Source organism: Dipodomys spectabilis, unplaced genomic scaffold (genome assembly GCF_019054845.1).
Source record: "Dipodomys spectabilis isolate Male_0828 unplaced genomic scaffold, ASM1905484v1 ptg000760l, whole genome shotgun sequence".
NCBI classification, from domain to species: Eukaryota; Metazoa; Chordata; class Mammalia; order Rodentia; family Heteromyidae; genus Dipodomys; species Dipodomys spectabilis.
The window spans coordinates 237,029-260,305 of record NW_024871437.1 but is presented as its reverse complement, the minus strand read 5'-3'; the positions used below and the strand labels follow the sequence as shown (position 1 = coordinate 260,305).

The following is a 23,277-nucleotide window of genomic DNA, read 5'->3' as shown; positions in this document are numbered from 1 at the left end:
GGGAAGAGGAGGCCAGACTCTCATCGAGCTCAGCGAGGCCTGATCTCAGGTTATATCGGGGGCTAGGGGTGCACTGAGAGGCTCCTGGGGGCATTCCCAGCACGCAGACCCCCTCATGGCTGCCCCCAACACCAGAGGAACGCCTGCCAGCTCCCCCCACGCCGAGGGAGAGGAGGGAAGGCATGCTGTCTCTCCAGGGAGAGAGCGAGGGTGGGGCTGGAGGCAGACCCGGGCGGTGGGGGACCCCACTCACTCTCCAGGTGGCCGGTCTCCACAGCGACCAGGAAGGCCCACATGTAGTAGCACTTTCCACGCTGGGCCAGGGTCCCGCGGGTGCACAGACGGCCCATCCACAGGAGGACCTGGGTGAAGTCCCGGCCGCACGTCCGGCCGGGCAGCCGGGAGAAGAGGCCGATGGCCTCCCGGAGGTAGTGCTGGGCCAGCCGGCTGGCGCCCACCTGCGCACACAGGGTCCCGAAGTTGGCCAGCACCACGGCCTGGTTGTGCAGCTGTCCCAGGCTCCGGGCGGCCCGGAGGGCGCGGTAGTAGCCCTCGGCCGCCCGCCGGGTCCGGCCCGTCCTCCGCAGGGCGATGGCCAGCATGTTGGTGACCACGCCCTCCTGGTCCTCCCCGGCCACCGCCGCCTCCAAGATGGACTGGAGGATGCCCAGGGCCTCCGGGCTCTGCCCGTGCAGCAGGCATAACCAGGCCAGCGACACCAGGCGGTCCACGATGGGCCGGGCACCGCAGCCAGCGTCTGCCAGCACGGCCTGCGTCATGAGCGCGATGGCCTGGCCGTGCTGCCCGTGCTGGCTGTGGAGCTGAGCCAGGCTGGCGCAGAGGGGGCCGCGCGGGGCCCGCCCGGGGCCCGCGGCCGTGGTGGCCAGCGCCTGCCGGAGGTAGTGGGCGGCCTGGGCGGGGAGTCCGGAGTCCGCCCTCCTCGGGCCGGGCAGCCCGGGCGCGTTGTGGAGGACCAGCTGCGCACTCCGCAGACAGCCGGCCAGCGAGGCCCTGCTCCAGGGCGAGGCCGCCCGGACGCAGCTCAGCGCCAGGTGGGGCAAGCACTTGTGGCCGTAGATGTCCGCCAGCAGCAGGTGGCAGTCGGTGGGCCAGGAGGCGGCCCCGGGGGGCGGCGTGGGCAGCAGCAGCAGCAGCCTCTCCAGGTAGGGCAGGGCCTCGTGGGCCTGCTTGAGGCGGGCATGGTGCTTGGCCAGCAGGAAGCAGGCCCGGGCCTCGGCCTGCGGACTCCGGGTGCAGATGGCCCTGCGGAGGGCATACCGGAGGAGCTCGGCCTCCGCCTCCGTGCTGGCCGTGGGGCCGGGGGTCCCCAGGAGCAGGGCCGCGGCCTTGGGAACCACCTGGACACCCTTCTGCCTGTTCTTCTGCTTCAGGTAAATGGCGGCCAGGTGGGTGTACACGGCCACCGTCAGGGAGAGGTCTCCGAAGCTGTGTCCAAGGGCCCCCAGCGCCTCCTCGAAGTACACCCGGGCCTGGGACAGCTTGAGCCTCCGGGCACACAGCCGGCCCAGCAGGAAGCAGAGCCTGGCCAGGGCCATGCCCAGACCGGCTTTCTTGGCCGCCGCCCGGGCCCGCGCCAGGCGCTCAGCCAGCGCGTCCTCGTCTGCAGAGCCGCAGAGCGCCGCGCTGAGCCATGGAAGCGAGGCCTCGCACAGGCCGCGGGGGCACGCCCGGTGCCCAGGGGCATTCAGCACCCGCAGTGGGGAGCCCGGAGCGTCCGCGTCTTCCCAGTCGGCTCCTGCATCCAGGCAGAAGGGGGGCTCCTCGGGCTCCGGCGCGCTCACACCGCGGGGCCAGGCCTGGGGGTCCCACGAGGTTGGCTCCTCGGGACATGGCGGGCAGGATTTGCACTGTTCTAGAACATTCTTGATCGTCTGCAGAGTTTCGCACGGCTCTAGGTTCACGTGAGGAAGCTGTGTTTCTGAAAGTCACCAAAATGCTTAGTTAGACTCCCGTCTGTCTCTGGGCCCTAACTCCGGAGTATACGAGGCTAAAAGTGGGTCCTTGGTCATCCCACTGCCGGAGAGGATGCCCGGCACTGGCATTCACTCCTGCCATCCCGGCTACTCAGGAGGCGGGGAGCTGAGGATCACAGTTTGAAGTCAGCCTCGGTAGGGAAATCTGTGAGACTCTTATCTTCAATTCACTACCAAGAAAGCCAGAAGTGGAGCTGTGGCTCAAGTGGCAGAGTGCTCACCTTGAGAAAAACAGCTCAGAGACAGTGCCCAGGCCCTGGGTTCAAGCCCCAGGACTGGCACACACGCGTGCACACACGCACGTGCACACACACACACACACACACACACACCACAGTTGTTCAGTGTCACATTCACGACCCGATGGCACCAGGCCGGCTTTCTCCCGGGTCCTGCCAGACCGGCTGCCAGCTGCCTTCCCGCCTGGGCAGCTGGAAGAGACCGCAGGGCCTTTGCTCAGGGGCCTGGGCAGAGCCGGCCCCTACCCATCCTCCCCTAACCCTGGCTGCGGGGCTCCAAAGAGCCCTGGGGCCGACTCCCTGCAATCTCTAGAACCTTCCCTCCCCCCCCCGCCCCCCCCCCCCCCGGGCTGCATGGGCTCAGCCTGGATGGCTCCATTTGCAGGGAAACCCCGGGGCCCTGGGCTGCTCACATCCCCGGGGCATGGCCTGCAGATGCTCCGGGGCAGGGAGCAAGTGGGAGGCAGGGGTGAAGGAGGAGGGTCCCTGCCGGGAGAGGGGCCTCTTCTACAGCCACAGGCCCTGGCCACCACTGCCCGCAGATCTTGAGGCCCAGCCTGGACCGAGGCCCAGGAAGGGACCCTCAGCCGTGAGCCACGGGAGCTGGCCACTCATTGGGAGAGGTGGGGGTGTCTCAGACCCCCACAGATGCCACCCCCAGCCTCCCCCACACCCCACCCACCCAGCAGAGAAGAACGTCACCGTCCTCAGTCCACCATGCCCGGCGCGGCTGCCCTGCCCCGCCTCCGTCCCCAAAGCCTAGACGTGGGGCGGTGCCCACCTGCTGTCTCCGGCTGCTCCCACGTGGCGTCCAGCTGGTCTGAGGGGGGAGGGGAGAAAGCGGTCACCCTGAGGCCAGCAGCAGCGGCTCTCTGGTCAGCACCCATCAGGGGGAAGCGGCGTGGGGGCCAGAGAACCTGCGGCTTCCCGGTCTCCAGGCTGGGGCAGGGCACAGTGGTCTGCGGCCGCCCCCCCCCCCCCCCACAGGCCCCATCCTCCCCCCCGCACTCCAAGGCAGGGCCATGCTCTCCCGAGGGGCACCCCGGACCCCCACATCTCCAAGAGATCTGCATCAGGTGCCACAGACCTGGGATGAAGCCCTCCCCCCCACCCCCCCCCCACGCGCCCTCCTCCCTCCAGGGCTGGTATCTCTCCAGCCTTGGCTTCCACCTCCTTGAAATGACCACAAATCATCCCCAGAAAGCTGTCCTCGGTGGTCAGTGTGGGGTGCTCTCCCTGGGTCCTGGGGGGTGAAGGCCACCACGAGCCCTCGGCACCCACCCAGGCTGTACACGGTGCCCACGTCTGTGCCAGACATCCTGCTCAGCAGCTTCCGCGCGTCCTCCTCAGAAAAGTGGCTCTGGGTGCCGAAGAAGGCCCGGTCCTCCTCGCTCAGGAACACCGCGCTCTCCCACCTGGAGAAACAGCGGCTCTGCTCACAGCCCTCATTCGCAGCACCACACGCCTACAATCCCAGCTCCTCAGGAGGCTGAGATCGAGGATTGAGGCTTGAGGCCCGCGCGGGCAGACAAACCCTACAAACTGTCTTCACTAAACCAGCAAAAAGCTGGAAATGAAGCTGTGGCTCGAGTGGTAGACTGCCAACTGTGAGCAAAAAAAGCTATAGGACAGTGCCCAAACCCCGAGTTCAAGCCCCAGAGCCGGCACAAAAAGAGAAAGAGAATAACAAAAGAGGGCGGGAGGGAGGGAGAGGGACAGACACAGAGATGGAGACACAGGGACGCAGAGACAGAGAGACAGGGACGCGAAGACAGGGACACAGAGACGGGGACACAGGGACAGGGACTGTGGGCATGGGTGGGCAGCTGAGGAGCCTGAGCCAGCGGTGGCTGGCAGAGGCGGAGGGGCCTCGCACGATGCAGGGGGCCTGTGGTCAGCGGTCAGCGGTTACCGTGACCCTGACATCTGGCCCCAAGTATCAAGGAAGCGACGTGGGCGTGGCCAGCCCCCTGCGGCCCCCTGGAGGACATGGGGGTCCACATGGGGCAGAGCTGGGCACCAGGGACCAGGCAGGCAGCACAGGCTGCAGGGAAGGCAGCGAGGAGCCTCTTGGACAGCCTCCCGTGCGCCACCAGGCAGCTGGAGGGAGACGGGTCCCTGGAGGGGAAGGGGGACTGGGGAGGGGGCTCACTCACCCCGACGTGGGTTCCTGCATGCGCACCAGACCGGCTGGCACGAAGCCCACCTGGCCGCTGGCCACGTGCCGGCCCACGCACCAGGGCAGGCCAGGCACCCGGGCACCGAGGACTTCGATGACGTCGCCGCTGTGGAAGGACACCTCCTCGGGGCCTGCGCCCTGGTGGTCGGCCACGGCGGAGGCCAGGCCAAGCCCTGGGGAAGGAGGCTCGCGTCGGCCATGAGGCCCGCCCGGGGACAACCAGACGGCTCCATTTTGGCCAGTAGCGGACAGAGGGGCTGGCCCGCTGTGTGGTCCCCAGAGACCCATGGGTGTTTGTAAGCATAGGCTAACGACGGGAAACTGAGGTAACTCAACTCTGGTGGCATGCAGCTCCAGGCCCAAATGCCCCTGCCTCTGGCAGGGCTCTGAGTCCGGCCGTAGACCCCAGGAGGCCAGAAAAGACAAAGGGTGGGGTCGCCGTGGGGCTGGCCTCCGGCCTCCCGCCTCCACCGGAGGCTAGGCACAGGGCGGGCCGGAGCCTCTACCCGCGCCCAGCAGTTTCCAACAGAGCCCAGTCCCGCTGGCCAGGGCCTCCGGGTGGGGGGAGGGGGTGAGCAAGGGGCGGGAGGGTGCCGTCCACCCCAGAGTAGTGACCAGAGCTCCGTCTGGCTTCCTGAGTGTTGGGTGCAGGGCCTCTTGGCCTCCATGCTCACCCCTGAGCCCGGAGCAGACCCCAGCCTTCCCCTCTGCCTCTAGGAAGGGTCAGCTAGCCAGACACCTCCCACACCCCCGGGGAAGGAAGGCCAAGACACGTACCCGCGCACGGGACGCTGGGCGCCGGGGGGCCACAGTCAGCATCATCGGCGGGGTCCCAGGGGACCCGCAGAGCCCACCTGGGGAGACAGAGGCCTGCGCTGCGGGGGTCAGGTCCGGGCAGGGGGCCGCTGGGCAGGGGCTGGCCTTCACGGGGCCAGCACCGCCCCACACACGCGTGTGCACCACACACACCCCCCACCCAGGTGTGCGGCCTCCACACCAGAGTGCCAGCCTCTGCCTCACACACGCTCCTCTCCCTCTCCTTAACCCACGCCCCCATGTGTCTGCAGAGTGTCTGTCCCTACTTCCTTCTGGAAAGTTCTCAGCCCAGCAGGATTTGTGAGACTTGAGGCAGTGGGGCCCAGGAGCCCTGATTCTAATCCTGGTCCTGCTGTTTTCTCGGTGCCGTGGGACCGTCATTGCTCCAGGCCTCCGCTGCCTCAAGTAAAAAACAAGATGGCTGGGCTGGGAAGGTGGCTCAGTGGTAGAGCACTTGCCTTGCATGCCTGAGGCCCTGGGTTCGATTCCTCAGCACCACATAAGCAGGAAAAAAAAGCCAGAAGTGGTGCTGTGGCTCAAGTGGTAGAGCGCTGGCCTTGAGCTGAAGAGCTGAGGGACAGCGCCCAGGCCCAGAGTTCAGGCCCCACGACCAGACACAAAACAAAAAAAAGAAAAAGAAAAAGAAAACAAGATGGCCGGATGGGGCGCTGGACAGCCCCGGACTCAGGGCCTGCCGGATGGGGCACTGGACAGCCCCCGGCCTCAGGGCTGGGTGAAGGGAGGGTGCTGCCTGCTCCGGGCTGGAGCGTCCAGGACAACCTCCGCCCCGAGCGGAGCCTCAGCGGCTGTGGGTTCCCTCTTTGCCTTGGCTTCCAGGAAGCTAACTCCCCGGCGGTTTACACTCCACGCTCAGCCAGCGAACGGAGCGCGTGTTAGCCTTTGGTTCCTGTACCTAGGCTTCATTCCTGGCTGTGAGGACGGAGGCCACGGGGCAGCATGACAAAACCGCTCGCCGAGCCCTCCCATGCCCTGCAAACCCAGCACGGCCCTGCCCGCCCGATGCCCCAGGCCCCCAGGCAGGAGTCTGCGAGGCAGAGAGGAGGACTGACCGCAAAGGCCACACAGCAAGGAAGCAGCAGAAGGGACCCGAGCCTCCACCAGCTCTAGGCAAACAGGACCTGGGGCAAAACTGAGAGGCCTGTGGGGACGGGTGTGGAGGCCGGCCATGGGGACGGGCGGCAAGGCCGGCTGTGGGGACAGGTGTGGAGGCCGGCTGTGGGGATGGGTGTGGAGGCTGGCCGTGGGGATGGGTGGGGAGGCCGGCTGTGGGGATGGGTGTGGAGGCCGGCCGTGGGGATGGGTGGGGAGGCCGGCTGTGGGGATGGGTGGGGAGGCCGGCCATGGGGACGGGGTGGCAAGGCCAGCTGTGGGGACAGGTGGGGAGGCCGGCTGTGGGGATGGGTGTGGAGGCTGGCCGTGGGGATGGGTGTGGAGGCCGGCTGTGGGGATGGGTGGGGAGGCTGGCCGTGGGGAGGCCGGCTGTGGGGATGGGTGTGGAGGCCGGCTGTGGGGATGGGTGTGGAGGCCGGCTGTGGGGATGGGTGTGGAGGCCGGCTGTGGGGATGGGTGGGGAGGCCGGCTGTGGGGATGGGTGTGGAGGCCGGCTGTGGGGATGGGTGTGGAGGCCGGCTGTGGGGATGGGTGGGGAGGCCGGCTGTGGGGATGGGTGTGGAGGCCGGCTGTGGGGATGGGTGTGGAGGCCGGCTGTGGGGATGGGTGGGGAGGCCGGCTGTGGGGATGGGTGGGGAGGCCGGCCGTGGGGACAGGTGTGGAGGCCGGCCGTGAGGACAGGGCAGGGAGGCCGGCCGTGGGGATGGGTGGCCCGCTCGGTACCTACTGGTGAAAGGGCTCCAGGGGCGCTGGCGCTGGCGCGGTGGCCGGCTCCTGGGAGGACACGCTGGAGCTGGAGGGCGGGAGGTCTCCCCCCGACGCGCGCCCGCGGGGCTGGGGGTCCTTTCCTGAGCGTGTGGTTGCTCTCACCCGGTGGTCAGGACACAGGACAAAAAAGCGTCCTTCAGAGGGACAGAGGGTGGCCCGGGGTGACCAGACCCGGACGGCTGGCGCTCTGCCGGGCAGGGTCCCCGCCGCGGACCCCCCCCACCCCACCCCCGGGCAGAACCCCCAGCACAGTCACAGGGCGCCCACCTTCCTGGACCAGGAGGCTCTCGTGCATCTCCCTCAGGGCGTCCTGGTCCACCAGCACACGGATGGCCGTCTCCTCCTCCTCCTCGCGGGGCGGGAGCAGCCAGAAGGCCGGGCCCACCAGCAGGTTCTCCAGGCAGTGGTGCGTGAAGCCTGCAAGGCCAGGCCCGGTCACCGGGGGGAGCTCCGGAGAGGGCCGGAGGCCTGGGGGACCCGCCCTGAAGGGTTTCTGTGGACCGACACGGGCCTCCAGGGGCCGCCGGGCCTCTGCACCCCACCCGGGAACCTCTGTGCCCACCCAGGAGCTGCGGCGCCTCTGCACCCACCCTGCCGTCTACGGGTCTGGGGTCACGTCCAGCCCCATCCACACTACTGAGTGCATTTGTACATGCCAGGTGCAGAATACGAGGTCACAAAACACACTTGGCGGCCAGGCCGGTGGCCCACGCCTGTCATCCCAGCTACTCCGGAGGCTGAGATCTGAGGCTCGCATTTCAGAGACAGTCTAGGCATTAAGTCCCAGAGACTCTTTTTTTTTTTTTTTTAAATTGGTCGTGGGGCTTGAACTCTGGGCCTGGGCGCTGTCCCTCAGCTCTTCAGCTCAAGGTGAGCGCTCTACCACTTGAGCTACAGCGCCACTTCCAGCTTTCTGGTGGTTCATTGGAGATGAGTTTCAAAGACTTTCCTGCCTGGGCTGGCTTTGAACCGCAATCATCAGATCTTAGCCTCCTGAGTAGCTAGGATGATAGGCATGAGCCACCAGCGCCCACCTCTGAGAGACTCTTATCTCCAATTAACCACCAAAAGCCGGAAGTGGAGCTGTGGCTTGAGTGGTAGAGCATTAGCCTTGAATGAAAAAGCCAACAGACAGCACCTAGGCCCTGAGTTCAAGCCCCAGGGCTGGCATAAAAACAAAGCAACAATACAAAATGACCTGGAACCCTGGACTGGATTTCCCAAGCCTTTCTGTGGTGCTACTGTGTTGGTCCCCATTTGGGGGGAATCAAGCCTTTGTGAGCCACGGCCTCACCAGCCCGCATACTCGAGACAAATGGAGAGTGAGCTCTTCACACACACTAAACGCTGTACGTCCATCTGAGGACAGGGACAGGAAGGTGGCCTGGAGGGTGTGCTGAAGATCCCACCCGAGTGCAGTTAGACTCAAAAGGACTTTGACATGGAGGAGAACACACGGCAGCTGGGCCTGGCACACAGGCCTCCAGAGAGCAGCCTCCCTCTGCCCAGCCTCCAGAGGAGCGTGAGTGCTCACAGCACAGACAGAACCACCTGGGGCCCCCTAGCTCCACCAGAACAGACGCACCACCGACCCGGGGGTACACACGGCCCCTCGCCGGCCCTACGTTTGCGGTTTCTCTGGAGAGGCCACGGTGGGGCACGCACGGGAGCGGCCTCCGGGGGCCTGCGCTGGACTCTGGGGAAGGTGGCCGCTTTACCGAGAGCGTGGTAGGTAGAAAACTTCCAGATTTCCTCGAACGTCTTAAACGTCACCATGATCCGGTCCTGGTCACTGTGGATGGACAGCAGCCTGGCCGACAGCTCCTTAAGAGGAAGAAACAGGGATGAGAGGCGTTTCCAGCGGTTCCGAGAGCAGGCGCCGCACCCACACACCTTGCACACTCGGCCCGGGCTGGGGGCAGCAAGGGCAGGGCAGGTTCTGCCACGGCCAAGCCCGGTGCGGCCTGCCAGCCAGCCGAGGCTCTCCACTGCCTTCAGGAGGCAGTCCGCAGGAGGAGGCTCCGGGAGGCCAACTCCAGGAAAAACACAAGACGTGGTGGGAAAAAATAAATAAGGCCAAAGAAAAGGTTTTGGGGCAAGGCTCCAACAGAGAGCATCTGCTTAGCAAGCTCAAGCCCAAGTACCACCCAAAAAGAAAAGCAAAGCTGGGCATGGGCAGCTCATGCCTGTCATCCTAGCTACTCAGGAGGCTGAGATCTGAGGATCACGGTTCAAAGCCAGCCCAGGCAGAAAGTCCGTGAGACTCTTAGCTCCACGTAACCACCAGAAAACTGGAAGTGGCACTGTGGTGGCAGTGGCAGAGCACTCGCCTTGAGCTGAAGAGCTCAGGGACAGCGTGTGAGCTCCATGACCAGCCAAAAAAAAGAAAGAAAGAAAAGCCAGCCAGATCCCTCTGGGGCTCCTGGTGTTTACAGGCCGCTCGTGACCAGCTGGCAGTGCAGACAGGGTTCAAACCCCGGAGTCTGCGCACGTCGCCAGGCGGCCGCCCTCCCGCCCTGGGCCCAGCCCTGTCCTCCCCTGTCTGTGCCGGTGAAGGCCGGCCGGCCCCTCTCCCCCTCCCCGCTCCCCCCCGCCCCCCACCGCGCAGGCCATACTCACGCCCAGCACGCGGGCCACGTCCCGGCTGTCCCCCTCCAGCAGGCGCAGCCGTGCCCGCAGGGCCTCCTGCAGGCCTGGGGCCGGCAGCCCGCTCCTCCTCCGCACGGCCCGCAGCTGCAGGGCCAGGTCTGCAGAAGCAGATGGAAGGGGCGGTTTGCCCTGCCCTGGGGGGGGGCAGCGGGGAGCTCCCCACCCCCGCGGGCCCCCACCCACAGAGCTGACACCGAGGACCCGGGCCCAGGCCTCACAGGCAGCTCTAGACAGCCAGGCTCTACCCCGGCCATGTCCCGAGAGGCCTTGACTATTGTTTTTCTCTCTGGCCTCGGTTTCCCTAGCTGTGAGAGGCTGTCCCGCAGGGAACAGGGGCCTCTGGCCTCAAGGGCTCCAGCTGTGCCTGGCCTGGACAGGGAGACAGGGCCTTGGGCGCGGTCCCCACAGCAGGCCAACAGGAGCTCGTCCGCCGCAGCCACCTGTGTTGCCACCGCGGCTTCTGGTTCCCGGGCACAGACCGGGTCCATCTCCACAGACCCCTGGGTCGCAGCTCCTGCTTTCCTCCACCTCAGCTCCCTCGCCAGCTCCCTGTGTCCAGACGGCCCTTGCTGTGGGTCACACATCAGCTGCCCGGCCTCCGCCCCGCGCCCACCTCCAATGGCCCCGGCCTGGCCTCTGCCTGGCTTGGGCCTCTCAGGCTCGGCCCAGGTCCTGACTTGGGCTCCTGACTTGGCCCAGCTCCAAGCGCTCTGGGCAGGAGGACGGCCGCGTCCACCCTGCCAGCCTCCTGTCCACACGCTCCTCACTGCAGACCTCGGGAAGCTGGCAGTGCTCCAGGAGGTGGGATCTTCATACCTTCCTGGGGAACGTGACTGCAGGCAGCCCCACGTGGCCAGCGATGGCCTGTGGTGGCCGGTGGCACAGCACAGCTACAGTGCCCCCGCCCCCCCCCAGAATAAAGCCAAGCTCTGCACCTCACAGCCAAAGCCTGGTCCTCTCTGCTGTTCCAACATACCAAGGCACCAATCCTGCCCCAGGGCCTTTGCTCCTGCTTGCAAGCAGGATGACCAGCATGGCCACCTCCCCTCTACTCCCAGCCACCCTAGGGGACTCTGGTACACGTGCTCTTATGTGAGACAGGGGTCATCCCCCATGCCTTCAGGACAGGCTGGACACCTGCCTCCCAGCCTCTGTCCTGGAGGCCGAGAGTGGACACCAAGAATGGACACTACTCTCAAGCAGGGAGGGGCCCAGGGTGGGGCAGGGTGGAGCTTCTGGAACCTGGGGTGGACCCCACACGAGGGGGACCGCCCGGCATGTCACGGAAATCCCAGCTGCGAGCCCACGAGACCCTGAGGGCCGACACGCACTCCACCCACGGGGCGGACCTCGCATCTCCCAGCCCAGAGCAGTCTGTGCAACTGCCCAGCGCGGCCTAGCCAACCCAAGCGACCGCGCTGGCCGCCCCAAAGAGAGGGTATGGGGTGCCATGGTGACGGCGAATGTCGAACCGCAGAGCGGGCACTCAGCTTCCCCCACAGGCGGTGTCCGGGGTCGGGGGGACTTCACAAGCCTGGAGCTTTCTGTCGCCTCCCCCTCCCCCCGCCCTGTGCTGCCTCCGGCGGCCGGGGATGAGGGTCTTTGGAACCCCTCTCTAGAAAGCCTGCCCCGACACCCCTCCCCGGGGCTCCCGCCGTCCTGGGCTCACCCCGTGACAGAGCGGGTCCCTTGTGTCACCGTGCAGCCCCCAGGGGACACTTGTAGGCCTCACGTCACCCGCGCAGTCCCCAGCCCACTTGGCCGGGGAGAGAGCAGGCTGCCGGCTTCCGCATGGCCCGCCGGAGTCGCCGGTGCCCTCCCAGCCCGCGGCCGCCGGTGTTTCACGACGGACACAGAGGGCCGGCTGGCACAGCACTGGGCCACGCGCCCAGGCCGCGCAGGACACCCACCTGTGGGATACGCTGCCGTCTGGCCAGGCGGCGGAGCTTCGTCGGTGACACAGCAACTCCCTGGGCTTCCGGCACAGGCACCTCGCAGACACCCAAGTGTCTCTGGAAGAAGAGGAGGCTCAGCGCCCGCCCAGCCTCCTTTCCCATCGGTCGCTCACCGAAGCCCAGCCGAAGGAAGCCGTGCGCCCCCACGGGACAGCGAGACACGTCTCCGCACCCAGGAGACGGCGCAGCACGGGTGCTAGCGTGTCTTTCTGGACTCTGACGTGGCCGAATGAAGGCGGGTAGCTCTGAGCGGGAAGGGCTGGGTGGCCCGGGCCGACCCCGCTGCAGGAGGCTGCCTGCCTTCCGGCCCCCAGGCTGGCCTCCACTCGGCTCTCTGATTGGCTCCTAACCCTCACAGTTCCATCTCCTCCCCGCCCCACATAAAGACCCCGTGACAGCGTCCAGGCCCTCTCGGATGGCCCAGGATAATGCCTTCCCAAGATGCCAAACCTGGTAGAGCACCGGCCTCGAGCAAAAAAGCGAAGCACAGGAGCTTTGCTAGGAAGCAGACCCGAGGCCGTTACATGCCCGAGACACTGCACGGAACAATCCCTACGGGACCAGAAAGAAGCATCATGGAATCCAAACAGGGGCCAATCAGGGTGGCTGGACTATGTTCCAGAAGCAACTTCTGGGTAGAAAGGAGCTGTCAGAGGCAGGGAGCAGACTTCTGGAATTTCAGAGGCTCCGGGAACACAGTCGGGACAACCAGCAAGCTTTGCCCGAGAACAGCATTAGGAAAACCAGGGGCCCACTGTTAAATCACTGCCCTGGGGTCCCTAGAGCAGGTTCCTGGGAATGGGGAAACACAAGCCTCTGTCAGAGGAAGGGTTTCACGTCTGCGGTCTGCTCTCAAACCACTCAGAAACAGTCAGTCACGTGTGGAGACCGAGCGAGAACACACCAGGGTGTGAATCGCGCACGTTGGCAGAGTCTGCTTGGGGAGAATGGGTGCTATTCCCTGACACGCAGAGGAAATCGGCAGGTGGGAGGCAGACACGGGGTCCTGTCCATACACAGGGGCCTCTGGTGGCGGGGAGCCCCTGACACATGCTCACGGCAGGACAACAGAGGTGAAGCCTCCTCAGGTCGGCGGAGGCTGTACCTCCCTTCCGCCGGGGTCATTCGGGGCTGAGCGTCGGCAGGGCCCAGCCCTGGACAGCCAGGCGGGATGAGGGAGGAGTCAGGCCTCTCCACCCAGGGCTCCTCTCTCCTCTATCCCAGAGTCTGAGGGCATGCAGGGAGGGGTCCTGGAGTTCACGGAGGTTGCCAGTCAAGCAGTGGCCCGCCGACACCCAGGATTAGAACCCAGGTCCCTTCCTGTGCCCACCTGTGGTTGGGTAGGAAGTACTGCCTGGCACCTTAGGGGCACTAGGCCTGATCTGGTCATCAGTTGTGGAGGGTAGACCAGCCCTGTGGCCTCCCAGGCCTCGGTGGGCCTCCTGGGGAGCAAAGCCTTCCCTGGGACATCCAGGGGGTGTGAGGAACAAGCAGGATTGCAGGAGAACTTCTAGAAGTCTCCAGATAAATGGCCATCACCCTGCAGGCCCTTCCCGATATACCACCTACATCGGGAAAAGCACCAGTCAGCACGTGACTCTCAACGCACGGGAAAGGAGAAGCCCCGGGCCGATGGCAGGTCCTGGGAGAGGGAGGCCGGGCCTCCGTCTGCACTCACCGCCTCTGAGCTCGGCCTTGGCCTCCCCCGGCCCCGCTTGCTGGCAGCCAGTCGGTGAGTGCATGGCCAGGTGCTGGGCCTTCGCTCTGCGGCTGTGGCTTCCAGAGGGTCCCGCTGGCCCCCTCCCCATGGTCTCCGGGGGCCCCTTCATGATCCACGGTGGCCTCTGGACGGAGGGCTGGACATGCTAGAAAGGAAACGGGTGTTTGGCCAAGTCCCCCTCTAGGGGGCAGGCTGTGGAGCTGCAGAGTCGAGCAGAGAAGGCCTGTGGAGTCCCCAGCACCTGAGAATCAGAGCAGGTGTCGGGCCGGCACAGGGAGGGGCAGAGTGGGAGGCCCGCCTCCTGCCCCCCCCCCCCCGCAGGCTACCTCCTCAGCCTCTCTTTGGTCCCTGGACCCTGCTGTGCCCCCAGCACCCCAGGGCCTTTGCTGAGCCGTTAGCCATCTCCACTCGGATGACTCCTCCCTCGTAAGCCACTGTCTCTGCAACTTGGTCGAGCCTTCTGGGAGAGGCTCCATCCGGGCCCTGCGCCCAGGCGGGCCCCAAAGCCGGAGCCCGGGCACAGGCTGGAAGTCCTCGGGCCGGGCTTCCCCGGCTTGCACGCTACCAGGGCCTTCGGCCTTGGCTGCTCAGATAGACCACAGAGGACTGCCTACGTGTGTCAACGTGTGTAAAAACAATAGCACGTGTTGCCACCGGACACCTGTGGAACGTGGCTTCCAGCCAGGCCCCCACGGGCCGGGGCAGCACAGGTCTGCTCCGCTGGAGATGCTCTCCCCAGGAGGCTCTGCTGGGGATTATAAAGGGTGCCCCACACAGCCTGGTCTCCCTCCACAGTCTGTGCAAATGCTTCTAGAAGGCTCCTTGGAGCCCATCCAGGGCCCCGACAGCCCAGACCCCTGGGCACCCCAGGAAGGAAGGAAGTGGAGGAAGCAGAAAGGTGAAGGGTCAAGGTGAAACCGGATGGGAGGTAGTCACTCTGCCTCAGCCTTTCCTGGGGTCAGAGGTCAGCAAGGGGGTGAAGCCAAGGGGCAGACACCCTGGCTTTATCCCTGGCACCCCCTCCAAAAATAAAATGAACGAGGGCCTTGTATAGCCTGGCAGGCCGACCTCTGGGTTCAGCGGCCTTGTCACTATGGGGGCCACAGCATGGACAACATGGCGCCCCTTTCAGGACGCAAACACCAGCGCAGGAGCCGCACACGGACACAGAGCGCGGGCAGGCCATGGAGCACAGGGCGATGCCTGCGTCAGCCGCCCGCCTGGCCTCCAGGGCAGAGGGCAGACCACCGCCGGCTCTCGGTGCGCAGACCTCACCGGGTCCACGTGACCGTGAGCTGGGAAATCTCGGCCTTGCCCTCGGAGCAGACACAGATTCTCTCCACGCACGCACCGGGAATGAAAGGGCAGGGCTGGCCTCCCCTGACTGAGCCCTTGCTTGGAACAGGGCGGTCAACAGCAGGCTCAGAGAACACGCGGCCCACAGTGGTGGATGGCACTTGTGCCACCAGATCGTCTGCCAGGACCCGACGTCCAGGACCTGCAGAGACAGCCAAGGAGGCCACTGGGGCAGAGGACGAGGGGCCAGACCTGGGGTCCGGGATGCAGGACCCCCAAGAGCCCTGCAGGCCAAAGAGGTGCCACGAGCCCTCCCCAGGGCCGCGCGGTGGCGCTGCCAGCCTGGGCGTGGGTCTGTTTGGGGCAGAGTGAGCTGGGGAGCCTGTCTCTCCCCACTTCAAGTGTTCTCCAAAAGGGGGCCACCGAGCCCTTCTTGGGCACTGCGTGGATGATTTCTCCCACACATGGGGGCAACGGTCTCAGCCCCCTCCCCTTCTTAGCTCCTGTCCCAAGGCAGCCCGGGCCCGTGGTGCTGGCTGAGCCAGACAGCACTGACCCCAGGAGGTCCCGAGATGGCACAGCCCGGGACCCACAGACAGTGCCAGGCCTTCTCGGCCTGGATCCTGACCCAGGAGCCCCGGGGCAGCTGGCACTGGAGCAGCTGTCCATCGTGGGTCCCAGGATCACACACCAGTCATGCCACAGGCCTCTGCCCTCTGCCCCCGGCCCCGGGGGGCCGTGCCCACCCGGTCACACCTGACCCCCTCCTCGGCATCCTCCAGGCCGGTGCCCTCCCCAGCCTTGAGTTCAGCCTGAGCCTTGGACTTTGAGTCTGCCCCTTCCTTGTTTTGCCAAATTGCCCTTCTGGCTCCTACCAGACAGCCCTGGGCCAGGCCTGCAACACCAGGCGTCTCCTGCCTTTGTAGCTGGAGTTCACGGAAGCATCGTAACAGAGCCCTGGTTCCCATCTCCTGACCTTGCAGGCCCTGGCTTAGGAGAGCCTCGGCCTGCCCACTACCGGGCCGTACTGCTGGCCTTCCCATCTCTGTACTTTCAAGAGCCAGCCTGGCCCAGCACGGGTGGCTCACGCCTGTAATTCCTGCTACTCAGGAAGCTGAGATCTGAGGATCTTAGTTTAAAGCCAACCCAGGCAAGATCCTCATCTCCAATTAACCACTGAAAAGAAAAAAGAAAAAGCCGGAAGTGGTAGAATGCTAGCCTAAGAACAAAAGCTCAGGGACAGTTCCCAGACCCTGAGTTCAAACCCCAGGACTGGCACGCACACACACACACACACAGGAGCCAGGTTGACACTGCACCCACACGCACTCTGCTGGCGTCAGCTGGCAATGACCTGGAGATTGGCCCCCTTCCTGCCCACCTCCCTGGGGTCAGGGACAGGGACAGGCCCTCCGAGAAGTCCAGGTCCCTGGGGCTGGCGCACAGTGGTGCTTGCAGAGACCTGAGAAGCTGTGTCACACGTGGGCTCAGGCCCACGCAGGACGCCCGCCCCCCAGGCCTCAGGCTCCCCCCTGCTTCCTGGGAGTGGGCCAGACGCAGCCCTGGGCAGCAGGCCGCCCCCAAGCCCCGGCGACCGGAGCGGCCTCGTCTCCCTTCTCGCCTGCCCTCTTTGCCCAGCTCATCACGGTATCCAGACCCCAGCATAACACCAGCAATCACAGTGGTTGGGAGGGGACCAAGAGAACCCCAGGCAGCCAGCACCACTCCCCTGGAGGCTGGGCGCAGGGTCCTGGGGGTCAGGGACAGCCTTTCATCAATGCGGGCAGCAGGCCGGGGGGCCTGGCTGGAGCTGTCGCCCGCCTCCTACTGAACACAGTAGGGACCAGTGAGACCGTGTCCACATCACCCACAAGAACCTCTGGAGGGCCGTCCTGCCTCCCACGCTGAGGGGAACGCTGCCCCGCGGGTGTCCGCCGGGGACACTGCGGGGAAGTGGGGTTTGTGCAGCCGACACCAGCCTCAGCTGAGGCTGAGTCACGCTGGGGTCGGGTGGACTCGGCCCGGTGGGAATCACAGTGGTGACTGCCACAAGCCCCGCTCCTGGGACCCCAGAAACTGGAAGAGGCGGGAAGGAATCCGCTCACGCCCCGGAAGGAGCCTTGCCTTGCCCACAGCTTGTCTCTGACTCACGGCACCCCGAGCTCTGAGGACAAGTTCTGTCTCTGTTGGGACAGCAGTGTGTCGTTGCTGGTAAGGGCAGCCATGGGGCTGGCACGCCATCCCACTTTCTCTGCTCTGTAGCGGGGCTGATGGTACCCCGTGCCTTGGCACCCGAATTCGAGGACTGCACACCCACAAATGACTGGCGCGGGCCCAACACAGGGAACCCCGCGTCCACAGATGCTGATGGCTGAGTGATGGCCCCCTCTCAGGGAGCTCTGCCCTCCCCTTTAACCTTTAATCCCTGCCCCAGAGGATGGAGCCTCTGCGGTGCCCACCTCACAGATGTGCAGACCGAGGTCTGGCCCAGTCCAGGTCCCACCAGGGGACAGGTAAGATTCTGGTGGTGGTGATGGTGCTGGTGGTGCTGGGTTTGAACTTAAGGCCTTGCATTTGCTGGACTTAACCCACATCCCCAGCCCTGGACTGGTGGGATTCTGGTTCCGGTTGGCTGGAATCTGGTGCTACCCTCCTTCAGCCAACCTGTGCCCCTGCCCCTGGGCCAGAGGCGAGGGGGCACATTCATGAGGCCAGGCCTGAGTAGGGCTGCCCTGGCTCTGATGTCTGGCCCGACATTGCTTTCTCCGGGCAGGGCAAGGGTCCAGGCTCCTGGAGGAGCCACCCCAGGCCCGGCGAGACCCAGAGAGACCTCAGGGAGGCTGGGTAGTGTCCGCACGGTGGGTGGTGGTGGCCAAAGCAGGGTCACCACCTTTGGGACCCACCAGCCCAGAACCCCTCACACCGCCCGTCACCGCCCACACCCCATCCAGACAGGAGTGCTTGCAGGGAGAGGCCCGGAGCCCGCAAGGCCACACGGCAACTCTGAAAAATCCAGTCCTGAGCAGCCCCTGGGGACGCAGAGAGACAGCGCCCAGCAGCTGCCCGGGGCCTCTGCTCCCTGGACCTCAAGCAAGTCAGAAAAGCCTTCCTAAAAGAGGAAGGCAGGAAGCCGATCCGAGAGTCCATTGAAGGCAAGACCCAGCTCTGCCCTCCTCCCCACAGCCATCACCCCCTCCTACCTGGACACCCCCCCCAGACCCTGTGCCTGAGGGCTCTGCTCCTCAGATACCTCCTTGAAGACACCGGAGACGCAAGGACACAGGCGCCAGCTGGCCGCCCGGGTACGGGCGGGCTCCACAGTCAGGCAGGCTCTGGGCCCTGCCACCGCCCCCCCCCCCCCCTGCTTCCTGCCCTACTTCCTCACCATGGCCGGGCCGAGCTTGCTGGCTGGTTGATCATTAGCTCCTTCCTGGATGGAGGCCAGGCCGTGTCCTGTCTGCAGAGGCCGGGAACACCCAGGCTCCGGCCTGCACCGAGATTGGGGAAGTCGAGCAGCTGCTGCCCGCCCGTCCCAGCAACCTCAGCTTGGTTCCCTCTTCCTCTTCTACTTCTGTGTGCATGCACACGCATGCATGCACACACACATGTGTACGGCGCCCAGACACAAGCATCCATGTATACACATGTGCGTGCACGTGCACACACACACAGGGGCAAGCCCCTCTCTTGGCCCGTGGGGCTGTCCTAGTTTGCTGGCCCATGGATGGAAGATTGGGGGGGAAGAGAAGTTCTACCTCCTCCTTGGCTCTGAAGCGTTCCTACCTTGTAGCCTGGCTGGCAGGCGCTGCGACCAAAGCCTAGCCGGATCTGGGAGCAGCAACCTTCCTCCAGGCCCAGGGACGGGCTGGACAGGGAATCTCGGCCCTGCTCGCAGAGAGAGCCCAGACTGGGCCTCACAAGGCCCACGCGAGACGTGGGTGCCCCTCTGCCTCCTCCCCACAGGATGTAGACCCCAGAGGTGCCCGCCCTTCCCGACCTCTGTGGAAGCTGAGCGGAGAGGTTCCGGAGGGTCTGGAGGCGTTTCCGTTCCCGGCCATTGTCCCCGGCTATCAGCGGAGACCCCGCATCCTGTTTTGCCTCTGCAGCTGTGTTCTTGGCCTGAGGCCGGGGTATTTTCTGAGAGCCCCCTTGCTTCGTGCAGGCCTCCCCGCTGCCCACCAGCAGCATCCTCTGTGACTTTCCAGAGGCTTCTAGGCCCGGTGGAGAGAATCACACAGCCCTGCTTGGCAGAGGGCTACTGAACCCCAGCCCCAGGCTCCAGCTTCCCTGTTGCTTCCCCTCGCCTCAGTTTCCCTCTCCGTAAACGCGGGAGTGGGGCTTGGAGACCTCTAAGACCCTTCCATGTTAAGCAATTCTGACCCCAGATAAAATGGTCACTCATAGGTCACCAACTTGTGGGGCTTAGGATGCCCCTGAGAGCCCGTCCCCCATCCCCACCCCCGCAGCTGGTGGACAAACTGGGGTCATGAAGCTCGGCCCCCCCCTCCCCACCACACCAGAGCCAGCGCATCCGCCCTCCCTCCCAGCCCGCCCTCCCACCCGAGGCTCCGCCATCCCCGTCTCCGGGGCCGCCAGGAGCGACTCAGCTCCGCGGGGCCTGGAAGAAGCAAAGGTCCAGGTAGATAAGGCCGAGGAACACGCTGTCTAGTCAAGACCAGGCTGTGGGCCCAGCACCAGCCAGCACGGGGCACAGAGCTGCTGCTGGACGCTGCATGGCCAGTCTACTCGGGGCTGAGGCTCCACGGCTGGCGGACCTCCTTGAGGGGCATAGGCTGGGAGCAGGGGGACCCAAGGGACTTGTGGCAGCACACACACTGCACCCCTCAATCCCACTCCTGGTGCCCAGGAGCACGGAACGGCTCCAGGGCTGCCGTGGGGACAACCACGCCTGCCCGTCTGTGCTTCAGTGCCCGCCCCCGCCCCGCCCCCGCCCCCGCCCCGCCCCGCCCCCCGCCCTGCCCCCGCCCCGCCCCCCCCGCCCTGCCCCCGCCACCCCCCCCCCCCCCCCCCCCCGCCCTGCCCCTGCCTCGCCCCCACCCCACCCTGCCCCGCCCTGCCCCTGCCCTCCTCCCCCCCTGCTCTCCTCCCCCCCTGCTGTACACCCTGCCCTGCCCCCCCCACCCTGCCCCCCCACCCTGCCCCCACCCCCCCTGCCCCCCCACCCCCGCCCCACCCCGCCCCACCCCGCCCCCGCCCCCCCGCCCCGCCCCCCCGCCCCCCCCGCCCCCCCGCCCCCCCCCGCCATGTCCCCGCCCCCACCCCCCGCCCTGCCCCCCGCCCCCCGCCCCTGCTCTGCCCCCCCCCGCCCTGCTGTGCACCCTGCCCTGCTCCCCCCACCCCACCCTGCCCCCCCTGCCCCCTCCCACCCTGCCCCCCCTGCCCCCCCCGTCCTGCCCCCCCACCCCCCCGCCCCGCCCCCGCCCCTGCCCTGCCCCCTGCCCTGCTGTGCACCCTCTCGTCCACCTCCCCGGTGTGTGGAGCTCTCATTTTGTGTCCTTCGGTCTCACAGGACAAACGGAGACTGTCATCATATTATAGAGATAAAAGCTGGCCTCTAATGTCATCGTTGTAAGACATTTTCAGCTCTCAGAGATGGTGACAAGCTACATCTGTGTGGCATCCGGGGCTGGACAACACGCCCCTCCCCACCCCTGCACGGCACAGCTCACCCCATCGATGCCTGCCTCCACTGTGGACTCTGCTCTACTTCAGCTCTGTGGGGTCAGCCTCCCATGGGGGGGGTCCCCCTCTCTGCCTCCTGAGGCCCACCTTCCAGTGCTTCAGACACATGCAGGAAACAAAACAGGTGCTAAAACTGGGGATAACAACAGAGGGAAGCCCAGGAGGAGAGGAAGACAAAATCCAGGAATACTTCCTGGAAGTGGAGGCCCCTCGGCCAAATCTTGGAGGAAGAGAAATGAGACGGAGAAGGTCTGAAGCGAGGAGACCACAGGACACTGGAGGCCAGCCTTCCACAGTGTCTTCCAGGACACACGGAAGGCCGAACCTCACTCAGCCAGTCAGGCCCAGGCCACGGGCAGCTAAGACCGCGTCGCAGTGAGCTCATCCTGACCTATGCTGTGCCGGGAATGGAGAGGCCTGGCTACATGACACCAGCAGGATCCTAGCTCTCACCACCAGCCTGTGCCCCAGGAATAACCGATCAACCTAAGGCACCGGGACAGCCCTTGTTGGGTGTGGCTCACAGACCTCAGGGCTGGTTTAGTCTGGGGCAAGCGTGTCGTCTGTGGTCTACAGAGCCGGGAGGCCCACCTGGGTCGCAGTGAGTCTCATGGAGAGGTCTCTGTGGCACTGGTGTGGAGCACTGAAGGCACACAGGCCTGGGAGGGCACTGGTCTCTGGAGAAGCTTTATGGTGGGCTTCGTAACCAAGGCAGGGGCTGGTCTAAGCTGGGACACGGAGACCACCACCAGCGAGCCCGGCCCTGCTCCGACACTCCCCCGTCTCTGAAGCAGCCACTCAGACAGCACATCCATCAAGTCACCAGCCCCTCATGGCCGACGGCAAAGCTCGGCACGGCCTCACACACCTGTAATCCTAGCTGCTTGGGAAGCTGAGATCTGAGGATCACAGTTCACAGCTAGCCCAGGCAGGAAAGTCTGTCAGACTTGTAACTCCAATGAACTAACTACCAAAAAGCTGCAAGAGGAGGTGTGGCTCCAATCTGGAGTGAAGAAGCCAGGGGATGGTGGATCAGGCCCTGTGCGCAAGCCCAGGCGCATACAGTAAGGGAACGGCCAGGTAAGGGGGACACTGGCCTCCTTCCTTCTCTGGGAAAGAGGCCAACGCCACCTGCGTGCCTGGGGGTGGGGAGGAAGCTGGGGGCATGGCTTCTCATCTCAGGGAGGTGCAGACATTGGCTCCGCCCCAGCAGAGCCGAGCCGATGAACCCCATCCCTCACAGAGCACCTCAGTCCTCCCTCCTGGACCCACCCCTCCTCCATAACACACAGCAGCATCGTGGCTGAGGCAGTGTTTCCCAGGGTGACAAGGAGGCCACTTCACTCCTAAGCCCCCGACCCCACCGAAGGGCAGCCAGGGCCGGGATGCACCTGAGATTCCTTCCCACCCAGCGCACCCCTCTGGGACGTAGTCTTTGGGGGTCTGGTACTCCAAGGCTCTCGCTGGAGCCATATGTGCCTGTGCCCTGTACCAACACGTGGAAAGTACTAGAAGAGGTCTGTTTGTTATTTCTGGCCTTGGCTATGGGAACAGACCAAAGATATGCAGAGCCCCAGGCCCAGACACTGTGCTTGTAAAACAAGGCCAGCAGGCTAGCTGGCCAGCAGTTCCCCAGCCTCCGAGGGCTGAAGAGCCTTCGGGTCCACCCTCCGGCGTCAGGGCCTGGACCAACATCACGTGCCACAGCTGTCAGGTCAGACATTCGAGCAGGGACAGTGTTGACTGTGAGCCCAGTAGGCATGCCCTCCCTGCCCTGGGGGCCTTCCCCGCCCCAAGCCCCATCCCCCTCCCCGCCCCGCCCCTGTCCTCAGCCGTGGTGGAGTGACCGGTTCTGTGGGACAGTTCCCACCAGCAGCTCATTTGGAAGAGGGACACCAGCTTTCTATAAACCAGATAGTTGAACTCAGGTCCACACACGTCTTTCTTTGCTCAAGACTGGTGCTCTACCCCTTAGCTACATCTCTGCTCTGGCTTTTGGCCAGCTAATGAAAGGTCCGAGTCTCTAGGATGTGTCTGCCTGAGCTTCTAACCAGGGTCCTCAAATCTTACCCTCCAGCATAGCTGAGATTCCGGGCGTAGTCACTGGCACCAGCTGTACCCACAGACAATTTGACGAGGCTACTAGAACCCAAGGCATGGCTGCACCCCAGGGCTGTGCACCCTGGGAGCCCTCCTCCAACACAGAGACACGTGGAGGCTGTGAGGGCCTGGGCCCGGAGCAGCCCATGGGGCCCGGGTGCCCCGAGGAGCAACACGGCAGAGCCTGCAGTGGGTGACGGCAGGAGCTTTGTGGCTGCTTCCTCCCAGAGCCTGGCGAAGCTTGACCCCGGCCCGCAGGTGAGCCCAGAGGACAGCCCACCCATAGCACAGTATTCCTGAGACGCTGTCACACTGTCATTTCGGGCCGGGCAAACCCACAGGCCCACGCTGCCCAGAGGCCTCCCTGGAGCGAAGGCCTCAAGACCCTGGGGACGGGGGGAGGGGGGCTCGGGAGCTGGGGGGCTCCCGGGGATCACCCCTCACCACGCCAGGGGAGGATGGCCACGGCGGCACCTGCATCTGTGTGGGGCCCCGCTCCACTCCTCTCACGCGGACACTCTCCGTCTCTCCGCCCCCCACCAGCAAAACGCCCAGTGCTGTCCTCTCAGGGCCGCGGGACCGGTCATGGGCCTGCGGGGCTGCTGAAGCCCCGGGTCCCCTTCCAATCCTGCCCTGGCCCCGCCCAGCGGGCCACACCCACCCTGGACACTTCCTCCTCTCAGCCGCCCTCTGACCTCCGTTCACCTCTCTCCTAAGCCTCACCCTC

At 65.4% G+C, this 23,277-nt stretch overlaps 1 protein-coding gene across 1 annotated transcript in view; it reads right to left on the bottom strand.

Annotated features, from left to right (window-relative positions):
- The window catches only part of Sh3tc1 (SH3 domain and tetratricopeptide repeats 1), a 29,857-nt gene extending 11,801 nt beyond the window's left edge, over positions 1–18,056 (bottom strand). The window contains exons 1-12 of the mRNA XM_042672693.1: positions 17,998–18,056; positions 13,410–13,596; positions 11,687–11,788; positions 9,747–9,874; positions 8,846–8,951; positions 7,395–7,544; positions 7,087–7,261; positions 5,190–5,266; positions 4,390–4,585; positions 3,515–3,648; positions 3,015–3,053; positions 254–1,939 (exon numbers count right to left, since the gene is read on the bottom strand). Coding sequence (XP_042528627.1) covers positions 254–1,939; positions 3,015–3,053; positions 3,515–3,648; positions 4,390–4,585; positions 5,190–5,266; positions 7,087–7,261; positions 7,395–7,544; positions 8,846–8,951; positions 9,747–9,874; positions 11,687–11,788; positions 13,410–13,560 — 2,944 coding nt within the window. The 5' untranslated portion in view covers positions 13,561–13,596; positions 17,998–18,056. The remainder of the gene's footprint in view (positions 1–253; positions 1,940–3,014; positions 3,054–3,514; positions 3,649–4,389; positions 4,586–5,189; positions 5,267–7,086; positions 7,262–7,394; positions 7,545–8,845; positions 8,952–9,746; positions 9,875–11,686; positions 11,789–13,409; positions 13,597–17,997) is intronic.
- Positions 18,057–23,277: the final 5,221 nt, after the last annotated feature.